Source organism: Rana temporaria, chromosome 1, assembly GCF_905171775.1.
Source record: "Rana temporaria chromosome 1, aRanTem1.1, whole genome shotgun sequence".
NCBI classification, from domain to species: domain Eukaryota; kingdom Metazoa; phylum Chordata; class Amphibia; order Anura; family Ranidae; genus Rana; species Rana temporaria.
The window spans coordinates 549,984,239-550,004,340 of record NC_053489.1 but is presented as its reverse complement, the minus strand read 5'-3'; the positions used below and the strand labels follow the sequence as shown (position 1 = coordinate 550,004,340).

Genomic DNA, 20,102 nt, shown 5'->3' with positions numbered 1-20,102 from the left:
TTTTTACCAAAAATATGTAGCAGAATACGGCCGATGCCCAAACTGATGAATACTTTTTTTTTTCCATTTATTTTTTGGAAATGTTTTATAGCAGAAAGTAAAAATTGTTTTTTTTTTCAAAAATGTCGCTCCTTTTTTTTTTTGTTTGTAGCACAAAAAAATAAAAAGGTGGTGATCAAATACTACGAAAAGAAATCTCTATTTGTGGGGGAAAAAAAGTACATACATTTTGTTTGGGTACAACAGCGCATTTGTCAGTAAGGCCCCTTTCACACTGGGGCGGGAGGTGCGGTGGCGGTATAGCGCCGCTAAAAATAGCATCGCTATACCGTCGGAATTGCCGCGGGATTCGGCTGCTATCGGTGTGGTATTAACTCCCGCTAGCGGCCGATAAAGGGTTAATACCGCCTGCAATGCGCCTCTGCAGAGGCGCATTGCGGGCGGTATTACCGCGGTTTCCCATTGTTTTAAATGAGAAGGGGTGGTATACATACCGCTCCTCTCACCGCTCCAAAGATGATGCTTCGGGAGATTTTTTTCTCTCTCCTGCCAGCGCATTGCCTCAGTGTGAAAGCCCTCGGGCTTTCACATTGAGAAGGCTGGGCAGGAGTTTTTCAGGCGCTTTTTTTTTGCGCTGTACCGCCTGAAAACGTGACGCAGTGCCGTATTGCAAAAAACTGCCTGGTCAGAAAGTGGGTAAATCCTTCCGGGGCTGAAGTAGGTAAAATGCTGCCTGCTACAGTAAAAACAGAGCCATTAAACAGTGTGAAGACTGAATTATGTGAATGGATGGTTATATATATAAAAAAAGAAAAAAAAGGCCGGATTCACAAAAATACCAGAATTGTGTGTGTGTATACAGCAAAAAATATCACAAGGTTAATGGGTAGTGTATACAGACATGGACATTCCACTTCACCTGAGGCAAGAGTGGAGAAACATGAATGAAATGTACATACGGTACTTTGATAACAGATAATAGGCATCAAAGCAGTAGCAGGTTTATTACAAACCACATGTAAAAAAATATGGCAGTGACATTACAAAGATTCTTTTTGGTCATGAAAATAGTAAAACAGACTAACTGATAATCAAGGTTTTAATATAAAACAACAGGAGAAAGACCGGGGATAGGTCTAACACCAATAATCTCCAGGAAGAGGTGTCCCAGGAAGTGATAGTGCAGTGTAGAGCTAGTCCCCATACAAAAAGAGTGATAAGGAATAGAGAATGAGAGTCAGTAAATGGAGAGAAGTCCACCAGGTAGGAGGTTCCCCTCCACTAGCCAAGGAGGGTACCAGAACCAAACAAACAGATCAGCACAGAGAACCTAAATTCCGGGGCCAACACGATATACACGTACTCTGTTCGAAAAGGTCAGTACTCAGAAAGCAATCGTTCGTATTCATCGGTACATGTGAATTCTAACCAACAGGACCAAGTGTTCCTAAATTTGTCATTGGAATCTTTGAACCAGTCATGCCTTTCATCAATTATTGTCCTCATCTCAGTAAAGCCATTGTCCAATTTTTGGAAGTGTATGGGACTTCCATTTCTCTGGGATGGAAGAGCACGCTGCATCGATCAAATGATTGATAACTTTTTACAGACTTTTATTGGGACTGTGTTTCAGCGATTCGCGGGATCGTGCCACCTTGCTGCAGTATAATGAGGGAGGCTGGTGTGCAAGGGGTTAAACAGTAATATTATATTAAACGTGAAAAAAAAAAAAAATATAAGGACAAAATTGTAATATTTTCTAGGCAAGCCAAACACAGATATACTAACTAAAGACCGATTTTGTTGTTATCCCAGGGGTGATAGGATCCCTTTAAGGAGCATTGGGACCTCTCTGTCTGTTCTAAAGGTAGTACATTTAGGACAACAGGACATTCCAGATAGTTAAAACCCAACACCAACTATTTTTTGTTTGTTTTGAAAGAGTGGAGAAGCTTCTATCAGTTTGTCATTCTTGTCCAAGCCTCACCTTTTATCCCTATGACACCAGGATTGGTGGTGAGGGGAATTGATGTCACGGAGACAGGTTATGGCCTCTTTGTGCGCCTTCCTTTCTCTGCTCTACTAAAAAGTGGGTTTGGCTGGAACTGGGTTATGGAATTATGAAGCTAGAAATATGCAACAAACCCAATTACTAGTCCACAACCTGACTTGTGTATATAGGATTTTCTCTTTCTAAAGTTATTTCCCTCCCGCTGCTTCATCCAGGCCATGTTAAAAGAACTGGGTCACATATATGACCAGAGACACAAACCTCAGAAATAGTCACTCCTGATATATGTTTATACTACAGAGAACTGTTTTGTGTCAAATGCAATACATTTCCATAGCTGCCAGAACTCTCAGACTTTTTGGTTCAGTGTAGATTCACAGGAAAATATATGAAATGATGCATTATTCACTCTTCTCCTTGCAGAAAATATATTGGAAATGGCTGAATGTATAAAAATGAATTTACTAATAAAATCTGAGAGATGCATGATTGACTATGTAACAAACTAACCATTAAAAATAGAATACAAATATAATACACAAGTAATAAAAAAGTTATACATTATATAAAATCATATTTGATCATTAATGACCAAAAAAAAAAAAAAAAATACGACAACAAGGGTTTGATTTACTAAAACTGGAGAGTGCAGAATTTGATGCAGCTTTGTATGGTAGCCAATCAGCTTCTCACTTCAGCTTGTTCAATTAAGCTTTGACAAAAAAAAAAAAAAAAAACATGGCAGCGATTGGTTTCTATGCAGAGCTGCACCAGATTTTGCACTCTACAGTTTTAGTAAATCAAACCCCAAGTGTCTTAAAATGTATCTAAAGACAATATTAGCTTTGGAATGAAGTACAGAATGGTTATGACTTTATTTTTTACTGTCCTAAGTAAGTGGGGAAAATAATTTCAAAATTAGAAAAAAAAAAAGAAAAAAAAAAGACTTTTAGCCTAGGTTCACACTGACAGCGGGAATGAAATCATGCAAATGCAGCTGAACTCGCACAATTTCATTCCCACATGTCAGTCCCGACTTCAGGGGCGATTTTAGAGACATCTGTGCGGGTTTCTTTTGGGAATCGATGCAGCGTTGCACTGATTCGGATGGTGCTGTTGGCAGAAATAGCCCCCTATTTGGCATGCGATTTGACATGTCAAATCGCTGTAATGTGAACCAGGGCTCTGACAGTTGTCACCAAAACAAATGTTCTTACTAGAATATTGCCCACTTGTTCCAGAGATGGCTCTACAGCTCAACTCCTGTCCTCAGGACCCACCAACAGACCAGGTTTGCAAGATAACTGAAATACATGACAGGTGATATCATTTGCTGCTCATGAATTTCAGTATTCTAGCCTAAGGTAATACTCAAAATCTGACCTGTTAGTAGGTCCTGAAGACAGGAGTTGAGAATCGCTGCTCTACAGTCATAAATATCCCTCAATTTACTCGTTTATGGTAACAATTACCAGGCCAAAAAAGGTTAAAAGAGGAGTTCCAAGCACCATCAGCTACAAATACTGTAGTTGCTGACTTTTAATAATAATTAGGACAATTACATAGTTACATAGTTAGTCAGGTTGAAAAAAGACACAAGTCCATCCAGTTCAACCACAAAAAACAAACAAACAAACAAAATAAAAAACACAGTACAATCCCATACACCCAACTCCATACCCACAGTTGATCCAGAGGAAGGCAAAAAACCCCAGCAGAGCATGATCCAATTTGCTACAGCAGGGGAAAAAATTCCTTCCTGATCCCCCGAGAGGCAATCGGATTTACCCTGGATCAACTTTATCTACAAATCTTAGTACTCAAAGTACTAGTACTTAGTACATGTCCAGGAATCCAGAGGTGTCCTCCCCCGAGCCGATTTTTCAATCTGCTCTCGGGTGCTGGCACCTCCATCTTGCTTAAGGGAAACTGGCAGTGAAGTGACCTGCGCTGTGAATGGGCCGGCTGCAGGGGAAGGAGGGGGGGCCCTAAACTTATGGACTCATTCCCCCCCGGAGCGGGTACTTGTCGAAATCTATCTGCCCCCCCCCCCCAAAAGTGCCAAATGTGGCCACGAAGGGGGAGGAGGCAGACAAGCGAAGCTTCCCCTTTTGGGTGGAGCTCCGCTTTAAGTGAATCTTTCCTGCAAGGACACAAAGAGCAACTTCTGACCACACAGCAAATCAACCAATCTTATCACAGTCCCATCATGCTCCGGTACCTACCCACGTGGTACCTACCCACGTGGGTAGGTACCGGAGCATGATGGGACTGTGACATCATAAGAGAGGCCTACATAAAATCGGATGCAAACCGCGCACCCGTCATTGCAGCGAGAAGAGGCGTTGTGTCAACATCAGGAGAAAGCAGAAGAAGAGAAGAGAAGAAGAAGTCACAGAAGAGCGGGCTGGCCGCGGCTAGTATGCTAGTAATTGAGCTAACACACGAAGATAGCGGCGGCCAGCCCTGAAGGAGAAGGCACCGGAGAGCGGGAGAAGAACCGGGGTGCGCCGAGTCAACAGCGGAGAAGACCCCCCGGAGAGCGGAGAAGACCCCCCCCCGGAGAGCGGAAGAGAACCAGACCGCGGTGAAGAAGAAGCCCCCCTGCTAAAAGAGCTAAAGAAGACAGGGGGGGCCCCCGGAGCAGACTAATAAATTATTTTAAAAACCCTGTGTCGTGTGTTTATTTACTTTTACACTTTGCCTCCAGGTGAATGGGTAGGGGTACAATGTACCCCATATTCATTCACTTAGGGTGGGGGGCCGGTATCTGGGGGCCCCCTTATTTGAGGGGGCTCCCATATTCCGATAAGCCCCCCGCCCGCAGACCCCGAGAACCAACGGCCAGGGTTGTCAGGAAGAGGCCCTGTCCTTATCAACATGGGGACAGGGTGCTCTGGGGTGGGGGGGCCCCGCAGTGCGCCCATCTGCCCCAGGAGCACCCAACCCCCCCATGTTGAGGGCATGCGGCCTGGTACGGCTCAGGAGGGGGTGGGGCGCTCACTCGTCCCCACTCCTTTCCTGGACGGCCGTCTATGGTGCTTTGGATACGGGTCTGGTATGGATTGTAGGGGGGTCTCCTTACAACCCAAACCAGACCTAAGGGCCTGGTATGCTCCTGGGGGGGAACCCATGTCGTTTTTTTATTTAAAATTTGGCGTGGAATTCTCCGTCTCAGGAATGCATACCAAATGCCGCAGCTAGAATTGGCGGGAATCTAAGTCGGATCTCCCGTCGCTTCTATGACGTGCTCGCTGGAATGTGCTTTGTCTATTCCAGCGAGTGCGAGATGTCGGCACCATGTCGCCGAGAATCAGCACGATGCTGTCGTGCTAGAAACACATTCTCGGCAACATGTACTGTAACAGACTTGCTGGTTATTGGCAGTCCTTTCCTCCCACACTGTGTCTGTGGGAGGAAAGGAGAGGCGTTAACCGGCAAGCCTGTCAGAACATCGTTTACAAGTTAGTGCCCCTTTTATCAGTGCAACCATATCAGCGCAGTGCCCATCAGTGTAGCCTCATCAGTGATGAACAAAAATGTAAGTGTAAGTGTAAACTTTTATAACAGAAACCAAGACAAAAAATAAATAAAATTAAAAATATTTGGTCTTTTTTTGTTTGTTGATTGACCGCCGGCACCTGGTGATCAGCTCTAAGCTTCCCCGAACACAGCTCTGTGAATGTAAACACAGAGCTGTGTTCAGTGACAGTGGATCTTGTTTGTTCATTCCCTAACAAGTAGTGGTGCAACGGATCACAGTTGATCCGTGATCCGAACGGGTCACCCCCTCCGGATCGACACACTATGTAATCCGCGGATTGTCACCGCAGCCATAGCATTAGGAAAGTCCGCGGCTTCGGCCTAGCTTTGGAGCCACGGCCGTCTTGGTACACCCGGCGGCGGCCCTCCTCTCCGTTTACACCCACAGAGGAGGAGGAGCCCACGCTCGAGGGACACACACACACACACACATCGCTGTCTGAGGTCTGTAAGGGGGACTGGGAGTCATACTGATGAGGGGTCTGCACTGAGGGGTTACTGTCTGTACTACTGGAGGGTGTCTGCACTGAGGGGGGGGTTACTGTCTGTACTACTGGGGGGTGTCACTGTCTTTACTACTGGGGGGTGTCGTTTGTACTGAAAGGGGGGGGGGTGACACCATTTTTTTTTTGCACTGGGTGACACCAACCCTAGTGACGCCAGATGTGGATATCAGTGGGGAGATGTGGATATTACAGTGTGTGTGTGTGTGTGTGTGTGTGGGGGGGGGGGGGGGGGGGGGGGGAGATGTGGATATTACAGTGGGGGAGATTTTTAATTTTTTTTGCTGATCCGAAAAATGATCCGATCCGTGACTCTGATCCGAGGAACGATCCGCACCGTGAGTTTTTTTATCCATTGCACCCCTACTACTAAGCTGGGAATGAAAACAACTAGATCCCCAGTAAAAGCAGTGCACACATTTGATCGCCCCAGGTGTTAACCCCTTCCTGCCCAGTGTCATTAGTACAGTGACAGTGCATATCATTAGCACTGATCACTGTAATAATGTCACTGGTGATGCCACGCTAATTCGTATACATATGAGCCGAGCCTGACAGAAAATAGACCACATAAAGAAAATATAATGTGTTGCAGGAGGCATTGTTCCATATTATAAACATGTTTATTGATTGTATAAGTAACGCATGGTAATGAGAATACAGCTTGCATTATGCTTTAGTATACGAAAAACTATGGTGATCATTGTGCCTTTGAGAAAGAACTTGAAGGGGCTACACATGCTAACTTGACATCACTTGTTTGGAAATTGTGTGATAGAATTAGTCATGCTGGAAGCGGATACATCATATTCAGGTTTTAGATAAACAGTAGACTAATAGTGTTAGAAAAGCACTAGATGAAGACTAGAGAACTCTTAGACAGGATAAAAATTGGATAAATAATCTCCCGCCCTCTACAGCAATTTGCAGGCCAAAGTATGACAAAAGAGATTAGGCAAAGAATGTATAGTCAAACCAAACGCTGTGTTTACTATTTAAACCACCTAAAAAGAAAAACAAATAACTACAGATACTTGTGCCACGGCCATTATTTCACTTTGGAAGTCATGCACTGTAGAATACATTCCCTATAACAGTGATGGCGAACCTTTTTGAGCCCGAGTGCCCAAACCGCGACGCAAAACCAACATATTTCTTTCAAAGTGCCAACACAGAATTAAACCCACCAGCGGCTCTGTACAGAGGATGGGACTGATCATCCTTCTCTGAATGAGCCCTAAGAGGTAAAAAACGTAAGATTCTGCCAGATTCGCTCAGAATGCAGGGTTCAGGAATGCATTGTGCTTAGAATGCACTGTGCAACATACACTGACCTACCTTACACATGCACTGACCTACCTAATGAGGCACAATGTTTCCCAATGACACCAATAATGAGGCACAATGACACCAATGAGGGGGGTAAAATGTTTCCCAATTACACGAATAATGAGGCCAAATAACAACAATGATGGGGCACAAGGTTTCCAAATGAGGCACAATGACACCAATGAGGGGGGTAAAATGTTTCCCAATGACACTAAGAATGAGGCCAAATAACAGCAATGATGGGGCACACGGTTTCCAAATGTTTCCCAATGACACCAATGAGGGGGGTAAAATGTTTCCCAATGACACTAAGAATGAGGCCAAATAACAGCAATGATGGGGCACACGGTTTCCAAATGAGGCACAATGACACCAATGAGGGGGTAAAATGTTTCCCAATGACACGAAGAATGAGGCCAAATAACAGCAATGATGGGGCATATGGTTTCCAAATGACACCTATAATAAGGCACAATGTCCCAATGACACTAATAATGAGGCCAAATAACAGCAATGATGGGGCACAAGGTTTCCAAATGAGGCACAATGACACCAATGAGGGGGGTAAAATGTTTCCCAATTACACTAATAATGAGGCCCAATGATGGGGTACAAGGTTTGCCAATGATACCAATAATGAGGCCCAATGACACCAATGATGGGGTACAAGGATTCACAATGATACCAATAATAACGGGGCACAATTCCCAGGGCTGCTGTTTAAAAATGTATATATATATATATATATTTTTTCCAATGAAGAAAAACGATAATTTCACCCAACAAAGTGTATGACAAGCAAGTGTATTGGCAAAGAGAAAATCTGCAAAGGCACTTTCTGGAGAGATTCCCAGGAAATCTTTTATTTTGGGGGTTAATCTGGATCCTAGACACAGGGCCAGGATGAAGGAGGTGAAACCAGACAGGAAGGAGTTGAAGGGGAAGGTACCTCCAGCAGTTGGTACAGGTATGGCATGGCTCCGGTCAGCAGGATGTACATTAGGAGCTTAAACCTCAGCCTCTAAGAAGCAGGACTCCACAAACAGAACTGATCTACACATGATGTCCACATCTCACCTGTCTCCAGTGTCTGTGTCTCCCAATCCGACAGCGCGTTCCCGCCCGCACATCACCCCTGATTCCAGCCGCATGGGAGCCATGTTCTCTGTCACACCCACCCCAGACACATCACCGCTGGCCCCAGAGACTTGTGGGAGCCGGGTCTTATCATTCACGCCCACCTCAGACACGTCATTGCTTGCCCTAGAGACCTGTGGGATGTGTAGTTTGATGGGGGCCAAATAAGTTTCTATTGTCCGAGGATTTTTTACAACACCGGTCGGTGTTTGCTTTTCTCCTGGCGTGCCCACAGAGAGGGCTTGACGTGCCAGGTGTGGCACGCGTGCCACGCGTTCGCCATCACTGCCCTATAATAAGGCAAGGTTAATGGGAAAATTGTGAACACATGTCCTTCTTAAAACAAAATCACATTTCCTAGGCCACAAACTATTTCATCAGCTTCTAATGGACTCCAGATCAACTGGACAAAGAATCTCAGCCAACTCATAATTAAGACATTTTCAAAGGTTTTCGCCCAGAAGTGTCAGCGTTGGAGATCAGAAATGAAGCGTACCTTTACGCAAATACCAAAAGAAACGAAAATCAGATTATCTTCTAAAAAAGGAAGAATCTTAAGACATGGCATGCAGAGCAAAGATAAAAAAGAAAGAAAGAAGGAAGATGGCAGGTTATGGGTAGACAGAGTGTTGCTCCTGCCCAGATCATTTTAATTTGGCACAGGTTCTTTAACCCCGAGTTTGCCACAAAGTGAACAGACACTAAAGCATTGTCAAAAACAACACTATTTTTGCCATTAAAGAAACAGTACATGGCAAATTCAAACCTACCGAGTTGCTTTAAAAAAATCAAAACCATTTTGCTGGAGTTGGACTTTAGCCCTGGTTCACACTGGTGCGATTTAACACGCGACTTGACATGTCAAAATTGGTGGCAATGGCACAGTCCTAAACCGGTGTGATGTCGCATCTGCGGCGCTGCACCGATTTAAAAAAAAAGTAGTTTTTGTACTACTTTTTGCGATTTTGGCCTGCGATTTACATTGCAAAGCGAAGTTCGCTGTTGGCTGACGTCACTCAGCTGGTCCAGACTCTAGATAATCTTGACTAATATCAGGATCCTTTAAGATTCCTGACTGGCAGCTGGCTCAGCACGCCGCCTAGAACTTGAGCCAGCCGTTCCCCCACCACCTCCATAATCCAGTGCTCCAGTGAGCGCTGGAGGGGCAAAGCAGAGAGCCAATGATTGACAGTCACCAGCTTTCTGCTCGCTGAAGGCCGAGAACTGAGCGGTCAGCGCTCTTTGATCGCTCAGTTCTTGGTCTTGAAGTCAGCAGGGGAGAGATGCAGCATCAGATCGATGCTACATCTACCTAGGTAAGTACGTGCGATTATCTTTTTAGAGAGATAGTAAAGCGTAAAAAAAATCAAATAAAAACAATTCTGCAGAGTTAAAAAGGCATAATGTGCTAGTATCCATCGGAGAATAGCACATTATGAAAGACTTACCTTGAAACGAAGCCCTCAAGCGGTGCACTGTCACTGCTGCAAAGGCTTCCATCTTCACCTGGTCTTCCTTCCGGGTTTGCAGGCTGCAGCGCCTTGAATGGCCAAGCTGTGATGACGCCACTCCAGAGCATGTGCGTAGAAGTCACACCCACAGCACAGAGCTCTGAAGGAACAGTACGGGTATGCAGTTTCTTCAGCACGCATGCACCGGTGTTGTCAATGGCTGCTGCTCCCTAGAATATCTCCTAATCGGACCACGTTTAGGAGTTATTCATTTAACCTACAGGTAAGCTTTATTATAAGCATACGCATAGGTTAGAAATCAAAGTACGCTTGTATACCCCCAATATTAGTACAAGAACTACATATAGTGATGATAATTCCAGTAACATATACAAAAGCCTGTGATAATGAAAAAATAATGGCAAAAATAAACTAGAATTAGACGAGGGTGCGCTTCCCTACACACCAAAGGCTGCTTAGCTAAAACGTAACCTTTATTGTAAATCGTAAAAAGTATGTAAATGACCACAACAGGTAGGGGTGCACATCTTCACTGGTCTCACGATTCGGTTACCTGGTAAGCGGTTCGATTCCGCGATGCATCACGATTACCGACGAGCTTCCACTTCCGCTTGGGCCACCTAGGCGTCCTTTCCTCCCTGCGATCTTCTGGGACACATCACAGGTCCCAGAAGATTGCCTGGCTATGCAGGACAGCGCAGTGAGCCATGCGCACCCGGCTGTGAAGCTGCAATCTGTCACAGCCGGATGCCTACAGTAGTATTGCCGGCGCCGTGGACAGGCGGGGGAGAGAGTAGAGGGTTCGGGTGTCCACATCGCTGGATTGTGGGACAGGGGAGTGTCTTTCTGCACACCCTTATGGAATGGCGACAAACTACGGTACCTAAAAATCTCCATAGGCGACACTTTACAAAAACAATAAAAATAACGGTTACCAGGTTAGAGTTACAGAGAAGGTCTAGTGCTAGAATTATTTATCTCACTCTGACGATCACGGTGATACCTCACATGTGTGATTTGAACACCGTTTACATATGCAGGCTCGGCATGAGTATGTGTTTTCTGCGCTTCGTGAGCTCGTAGGGACAGGCGCGCTTAATTCTATTTATTTTTCTTTTACATTCTGTTAAAAAAAAAAAAAACAACGTTTGATCACTTTTATTGCTGTCACAAGGAATGTAAACATCCCTTGTGACAGTAATAGGTGGTGACAGGTACTCTTTATGGAGGGATCGGGTCTAAAAGACCCCAAATCCCTCCTTTGCACTTCAAAGTATTCAGATCGCCGAAAAACGGCGATTCTGAATACTGTCATTGTTTTTTTTTTTTTAAACTGGCGCCATTGGCAGCCGGATAAAACGGAAGTGATGTCGTGACGTTGCTTCCATGCTCCTCCGGGATAACAACTGAGCGGCTTTTAGCCGCATCGGTTGTTATCACTGGAAAGCCTACCGCCCGCTCTAAAAACGGTACCGGGATGATGCCTGCAGCTGCGGGCATCATCCTGGTAATCGATTTTCGGGGTCGTATGCATCAGAATCGCATCGGGGACACCCGAATCGCTATGCACCGATTAATTTCGGCACCCCTAATAACAGGTATACCTATAGGATGAGGTCAATGCCATTATATATAAATCAACGTTCTATCTTTATGTGGTAATATTAACAACTACCAAGGTTAATGGGCGAAACTTCTCTTGATATATACATATAGACAAATATGAGGGTTATAATCTCCTCCTACATGTAGTTAAGCGGCCTTTGGTGTGTAGGGGAGTGCACCCTTGTCTAGTTCTAGTTTAATTCCAGCAACATCACATATAGGACCCGTTGCTGACTTGTAATACATTCCCAGAAACTGCAACTTTGAGTGTTTGTGTTAATTACGCTTTATTATGAATTACCACACTTTTGATAATTTCTGCTTGCCAACATAAGCCTTGCTTTCTTTTTAAGGAGATGAAATTTAAAGTATAACTAAAAGGCAAAAGTTTCATTTAGTTTTGGACACAGTGGAGAGGAATTTGAAAAAGTTTTTATTACTGTGTGTCCTCGGTAGGGAGATTCCCCCTCTCTTTTTAATCCATTTAACATTAGCATTGAAAATGAAAGAAAGAGAAAATACCACATGTTGGGTTGTCCACAGAAAAGTAATAACGAGGGGAAATCTTCCAATGGGCATACAGTGTAACCTCAGATTACGAGCATAATCCATTCCAGAAGAATGCTCTTAATCCAAAGCACTCGCATAGCAAAGCGAGTTTCCCCATTGAAGTCAATAGAAACTAAAATAATTTGTTCCGCATTGACTTTAATGGCATGCAATACCGCATGTGGCCAGAGGTGGGGGGGGGCACCGGAGAGCCTCGGAAACAGCCGGAAAGGCTCAGGAAAGTAGTATTTCCAAGTCTTTCCGAGCATTTCTGAACGGCGCCGCTGCACCCCCACTTCTGGCCAAACGCGGTACTGCACACCGCTTTAGCCTGAATCCTGCTCGTATTGCGAGACAACGCTCGCAAACCGAGTGAGGATTTTTCAAAATACAGTGCTCTTATTGAGAAACGCTTGTTAACCACGTTACTCGCAATCCGAGGTTCCACTGTACTAGTTCTGGTGACCTGGGGGGTCCTCAAGGAATTCCCTTGATTTGCAGGGATTTCCTCACTTCCTGTTTTGGATATGGAACAGGAAGTGAAAGGAAATCTCCCCAGATGGCCAACAGGCGTTATAAACCTCTCTTACTCTATCCAAAATGGGGGGGGGGGGGGGGGATAAAAAGTTTTGCCTATAGTTCCACCTTAATATAACAGTGCACATGAGCATAAATATTGTACCTTAGTCTGATTTGTGATTTCCTTATGTTTTTTCACCACGCAATCAATAATGTCACAGACAGTTTGTATCTTCCGTTCAGAGAAAGCACATTGCAGAAATTGCTGCTTTGTAAGTATGGGCTTGTATTGGAATACATCTCTGAGAACCTGCAGGAAAGAAAACGGTAAAATATATTTTTTACACATCATAATACAGACAACAGAACAAACATCAAAGTAGAACTAAGACCTTCCATAAAGGAAACAGTATTTCATTTATTATAGAAGATACAGTATTGCAGGGGCTGTGGTCAGCAGCATGGTCACTGCTAAATCATAAAGCTCTATAGAGCTCGCCAATCAGCACCTGGCTATATCCATTTCTATGTCGCAATTCAGTGATTAATAGTAGATATTGAAAGGTGATCTATATGAATATAAAATTGGGTAATGATATTAATAATAAAAGTATATAAATGTCTCCAATAGAGAAAAGTTGCGATCTTGAATACGCGCTGACGTCATCTGCCCCATGTGACCCCCGAAGTGCGGATGATATGCATTTTGTTTTGGAAAACTTTCTTTTATCCACATGAATTTTTATGCTGTGCGATTACCTTTTTTTTGGTTTTAACAATAAAGGAAACCTTTTAAATAAGAACACACTATTGGAGCCTCCTATTTTCCATACACTCCGAAAAATCTGATCCATCGAGATTTCCGGATGAGAGTTGTGTACTAGCTGGATTCGCTGATGCCTGTCTGGCTACTAGTAAGCTCTGGAGACAAGGCCAACCATTTGACCCAGCAGAGGGATATATCTGCAAACGTCTACAACTTCGCCATTACAGGAGGTCCACATCTTCTGGTGAGAGTTCCCACTTACAGAGTGATCATCACACAGATAATTTTTATCCCCTTGGTGGCGGTGGATAAGCTTTTGAATTTTCCATTTTGCTGGAACTCTTTTCTACACTTTAGAACTTTTGTTTGTATTCAAGATTGCACCTTGTCTCTATTGGAGACATTTATATACTTTTATTAAAAATATCATTACCCAATTTATATACATCACCTTTCAATATCCTCTATTAATCACTGAATTACTACCAAGTTTTTATGGTTCATTTTAAATAAGCGCAGCTTTTTTGCATTTTTTTCTCTGTTCACTATGATATCTCTTGGCTTTCTCGCTGCTGTTCTCATAGTTTGATCATCTAGCGCAGTATACCTTTTTTTATATACCATATATCTATTTCTGCCCACTGCTTTCTGGACTGACTGCCACTACTGAAACTTTTTCACTGTCAGCTGCAGTATCTGAGAGGGAAGGAAGAATCGGCTTAGTCGGTGAAAGCAAAGGAAGTTTTTTTGCTTACATTACGAGGCTTGTGCAATAACAGCAAATGTATTTGGAACTTATTTATACAGGAGCCTTTAGTTTGCAGAGTGAATATCGTTGTGTGTCCTTTATCAATGTGCTCTAATGCCACGTACACACGGGTTTCCCGTCGGGAAAACTGCCATGAGAGCTTTTGGCCCGGGAATCCCGGCTGTGTGTATGCTCCATCACAGTTTTCCCAACAGGAAAACTGCAGGAAAAAAAAACCACACACAAACAGTTTTTTTTCCCCTGCCAGGATTCCCGATGGGTTTTAAGCCAGGTTTGCTGTTGGGAAAAGACTGCAGTGGAGCATACACATGGCCGGGTTTCCCGACCAAAGCTCTCATGGCAGTTTTCCTGTCGGGAAACCCGGCTGTGTGTAGGGCACAAAGAAACCGAGCAAGGTTCTTGGTTTTCCCCTCAGGGTTTCCCGGCAGTAAAAAGTCTGCCGGTAAACCCGTACGTGTGTACTAGGCATAAGTTTCTTAAGGAGGCCAAAGACGAGGCTGATGGCAGTAGGCTTATGAAAAAAAAAAAAAAAAAAAGAAGAGCCGATTCCCCTATCCACACAATAGAGGTTGATGCAGTAATCCTCCCCGGTGAGACATTGCATTCTGACAGACAGCAGGAGAAAAAAGTTTTCCTGTTCGACAGATGCCGATCTAATAATTGACTTTTGTTAAATGGAGACAGCTATACATGGATCAAAATTTGTCAATATTTCAATCCCTCTATGGCCAGCTTTAGCCCAAAAATTGAGGCCACGTTTTCGTGAGTCTGCATTTCTCTTTGTGTGGTTATACTTCTCGTTATATGTTTGAATTCTACCCGATTTCTTTGAGCTACCCTATCACCTTCCCAGCTCTCTGTGCCCATTACCAGACATTTAAAGTGGTTCCATGCATTAAGATAAAGAACATTGTGTGCAGCAGCCCCCCTAACACTTAGCTGGATCGAGATGGGACTCGGCTATGTTGCACAAGAGACTCGGCTGTCCAGGACTCACCCCACTGATTGGCTGGGACACATAGCAGAAGCTATTGGCCCCAGCTGTCAATCAAAATCAGTGAGCCAATGAGGAGACGGGGCTGAGCCATTGCTGTGTGTCCATTCACATACAGGGAGCAGCAGCTTGGGTTAGGTGCCCCCTTGCTATGGGGGGCACTCGGCAGGAGGGAGGGACCAGGAGCATCGGAAGGGGACTAGAGAAGAGTCCAAAAAAAAATAATCAAAACCTTAATATCACTAACAATTCAGGTGATGTACAGGGGATGCTAAAAGTTAGAAAGTCTTAACCACTGGGCACTTAAACCCCTTTAATAACCAGACCAATTTTCAGCTTTCGGTGCTCTCATATTTTGAATTTATTTATTTATTTATTTATTTAAATTGCTTATTGAGAGCGCAGTCATTACCAGCAGGCCTCGATGCGCTCATAGAACCAACATATAAAAAAAATACAGAACACATCTCTCATTACTATAAGATAACAATATAAAATACATAATAACATTTAAAAAAGCTAAAATACCATACCAATACTAATATCTTACCCTAATTAGGGCCATACACTTGAACAAATAGGAAAGTTTTAAAAAATTTCCTGAATTTTAGTAGATCCTTCTCACGTCTTATATATAGAGGTAGAGAATTCCAGAATATTGAGCCCTGCGCATCCAACGTCCTCCCTCCACATTTAGTTCTTCTAAATTTAGGGACAGTCAGATTGGCCTGATCAGCAGATCTCAGTGATCTGTTGGGAACGTAACAGGTAAATTTTTCTTGCAGATACCCTGGGCCTATCTTATGGATGGCTTTATGGACGATACAACCCACTTTGAACAAGACCCGCTCAGCCACTGGTAGCCAATGCAGGGCTTTCAGAGAAGGTGTAATATGGTCCCGACGACCCACACCCGTTAATAACCTTGCTGCGGCATTTTGGATCAGTTGAAGCTTATGCAGAAGGATTTTTGGACACCCCATGTATAACGCGTTACAATAGTCCAGCCGACTACCAATAAAAGCATTGATCACTTGGACTTTATCCACCTCGTCAATGAAATGCAATGTAGAGCGCAGGAGTTTCAGTTGGTAGTAACATGCGCTTACCACCTGATTTACCTGCGCCTTCAATGACAATTTGGAATCCACAATGATTCCCAAGTTCCGAACCTGGGTAGCCAGGGTCGGGGATGGCATAAACGAAACCGGCCAAGAAGGAAAATCAGTCACATTGATTTTGCTCTGATTACTGATAATAATACATTCTGTTTTTGAGCCATTAAGTTTTAAATAATTGGCTCCCATCCAGGACTGTATTTCCTCCAGGCAGGATGCCAAATCTACCTGAACTTCCTCATTTTTAGGTAGCTTAAAATAGATTTGCGTATCATCTGCATAAACGTGAAAGCTAAGATTATGGCGCCGAATAATATATAGTAGTGGCCTTATGTAGATATTAAATAATATCGGCGATAGCGCAGAACCCTGAGGAACCCCGCAGGACAAGGAGCTATTAGATGAATAATATGTCCCTAGTCTTACCCTCTGAGTTCTATTCTGCAGGAATGAGGCCATCCATGTCAATGCCATGTCCTCAAACCCGGCCACAGACACCAGCCTTTCCAAAAGTCTGGCATGGTCTACAGTATCAAATGCAGCCGACAGATCCAGCAATATTAATGCTGAAGCCTCATCGCTGTCCATGGCCCATAGGCAGTCATCCTTAACTTTAATCAGGGTGGTCTCTGTGCCTCTACCAGGGCGGAATCCAGACTGATATTCATCAAAAATATCATTGGACTCCAAGTGCGGTTGAAGTTGCCACACAACAGCTCTCTCCATTATTTTAGCTAGGAAAGGCAAGGTCGAAATAGGTCGGTTATTACTTAGATCGGACCGTGGCACGTTAGCCTTCTTCAACAAGGGGATTATAACCGCCTGCTTCAAAATACTTGGCACTGTTCCAATAGCGAAGGACATATTAATAATGTCTGCTATAAATGGTGCCAAGGTAACAGCCGAGTCCTTCACCAGCTGCGCAATGCAGGGGTCAAGCGAATGACAATTACTCAGTCATACAACACTGTACCCAAATAAACATTTTGTCCTTTTTTTCCCACAAATGGAGCTTTCTTTTGGCGGTATTTATTCACCGTTGGGTTTTTTTTTTTTTTGCGCTAAAAAGAAAAAAAAGACTGAAAATTCTGTAAAAAAAATATTTTTTATTTGTTTCGGTTATAAAATTTAGCAAATTTGTAATTTTTCTTCATAAATTTTGGCCAAAATTTATACTGCTACATATCTTTGGTAAAAATAACCCAAATCGGTGTATATTTGGTCTTTGTGAAAGTTATAGCGTCCACAAGCTATGGTGCCAATATCTGAAAATTGTTCGGGGGTATTGCAGAGTACAGCGCAGGGGGTATTGCAGAGTACAGCGCAGGGGGTATTGCAGGGATGGCTGAGCAGGGATGGCTGGATTTGTGACTGCAATAGTCACAGATCCAGCCGATGGTGCTGCTGACACCCGCTCTCTCCTCTCACACTGTACCGAACAGTACAGAGAGAGGAGGGAGGAACCGGCGTCAAATGACGCCGGTTTGTTTACATGTGATCGCTCTGTCATTAGACGGAGCAATCACGTGGTAAACGGCCACTATTAGCGGCAATTTACCGCGATCCGTGTGGACACTCGCGTGTGCGCGCCCCAGGGGGTGCGCAATTCTGGGAGGACGTCCATGAACGTCCTCCCAGAGTTAAGGAACCGGCTTGTAGCCGTAATTCGGCTATGGGGCGGTGATTAAGTGGTTAATAAATATGCCACAATTAAAAGTTACAAATACCCTTGCATTGGGTCTAGGGGGTTCCAGAAGAGGTTGAATTTCTTACTCAACTCCCTTCTCCAGCTGGCTCCCTCAATCTATGAGATAGGTCCCCCTAGCCTGCTCTGTAAGCTACTACTAGCTGCAGTCACACGTTTAGCCCCGCAATTATACTGAGGCTCCACCCACAGACCAGAGCATCAAGGGGGTTGTAAAGGAACAATTATTTTTTTCCTAAATAGTTACCTTTACCTTAGTGCAGTCCCTCCTTCACTTACCTCATCCTTAAATTTTGCTTTTAAATGTCCTTATTTCTTCTGAGAAATCCTCACTTCCTTTTCTTCTGTCTGTAACTCAGTAATGCGAGGCTTTCTCCTTGGTGTGGAGTGTCGTGCTCGCCCCCTCCCTTGGGCTACAGGAGAGTCAGGATGCTCTCTACATTGCAGATAGAGAAAGGAGCTGTGTGTCAGTGGGCGTCCTGACTCTCCTGTAGTCCAAGGAAGGGGGCAAGCACGGCACTCCACACCAGGGAGAAAGCCTTGCATTACTGTGTGGAGTTACAGACAGAAGAACAGGAAGTGAGGATTTCTCAGAAGAAATAAGGACATTTAAAAGCAAAATCGAAGGATGAGGTAAGTGAAGGAGGACTGCACTAAGGTAAAGGAAGCTATTTAGGGGAAAAAATAAAACTGTACCTTTACAACCCCTTTCAGGGAGAGGAGGACACTGCCAGACCTGCTGATGCTAGGTATCAGGCGAGTACGAGTAATACAGCCTTTTCTGCAGACTTAAAGGGTTACTAATCCCAGGACCCTGCATTCACTGTATCTGGTTTCCCACAGTACAGAGAACATGGAAATGCAATTATTTTTCTAAATATAAACTGCTAAATACCTTTTCTCATCAGTAGTATATAGCAGTCTTATGACTTCTATTAGTGTCTGGGTAAAGCTTATAGGAGTTTTAATTTCACTCTGACTGTCTTATGAGGCTGCAGGAACCCTGACCCTGTCTGGACAGTGCCGATTGACCCTGTGCTGATCACATGCACCAAGAAATGAAAACTCTCTGGCAATTTACACCAAACTGTGCACAGTTACCCCCAAGGCCCTGTGCTATCAAAATTGGATTGGGGACAGTGGAAGAAGGGGAGGAACAGAGGAGACAGGATCAAACAGTCTTTTTACACATGCAGAGGATTAACCCCTTAGGTTCCACAGTGAGGATAACAAGCATGCTTTAATGTATATACAGACCGATTTTACGGTTGTGGGTTTAATTAGACTTTTAAAGCGAAACTTCAGTCACTTTTTCAACTTTCCATCTATTAAATCTTCGGCCCTTGTTTTTTCTGCCAATACCTTACACAGCCCACTGCCCGTTTCTTGTTAGATAAAAAGCCTAGGCTTATGACATCATGCAAAGCTCTCTCTCTCATGAGAGTTTGCCAGGAGGGGGGGGGGGGGTGAGTCAGAAGAGGGCCAATGAGGTGTGTGTGTAAATCCAGGAAGTGAACAGGCAGCAGCTTTAGCTACCCACAGTTACAATGGATGCAGCCAGACTTAGTGGAGAGAGATTTCTGCAGCATATTTGGCAAGTACAGAATCACAGTATATATAAAATAATATGCAAAGTGGTTGGAGGGAAGCTTCAGAATGGCAAAAGATGTTTTTATTACAAATGATGCGAGTAGACTGCAGTTCCTCTTTAAGGAGTATTTACCCCTTTGCAATGCAGTGAGGGGGGGGGGGGGGGGTATCGGTTGTGTGCCCACTGCAAGTTTTTCATTGTTGAACTTAAACTTATTATTTCTGTACTAAAAGGATCATTTTTATTATTGTTAAAGACAAAAGTACAGCAATATACTTTACCTTGTAAACAGCGTCAATAAACCTCAAGTCGCTCTTTGCAGAAAGTTCAACATCTAAGGACACCAGGATTTCTGCGATGTGTGTTGAATAACCAGTAAATGTGTAGCTGATAATGGGCAATGTTGCAGACGGATCTCCTTTCACCAAACTTTATGCATGCATTATCAAATATAAAAAAGAAAAAGAATTAGGTGATGCTCAGGAAATGAC

At 43.8% G+C, this 20,102-nt stretch overlaps 1 protein-coding gene across 4 annotated transcripts in view; it reads right to left on the bottom strand.

The window, feature by feature from the left end:
- The window catches only part of CEP44 (centrosomal protein 44), a 55,631-nt gene that overhangs the window by 26,600 nt on the left and 8,929 nt on the right, over positions 1-20,102 (bottom strand). For all 4 annotated transcript variants that reach the window (XM_040333517.1, XM_040333509.1, XM_040333539.1 and 1 more), the window contains exons 3-4: positions 19,893-20,040; positions 12,832-12,978 (exon numbers count right to left, since the gene is read on the bottom strand). In XM_040333517.1, the coding sequence (XP_040189451.1) occupies positions 12,832-12,978; positions 19,893-20,040 (295 nt within the window). The remainder of the gene's footprint in view (positions 1-12,831; positions 12,979-19,892; positions 20,041-20,102) is intronic.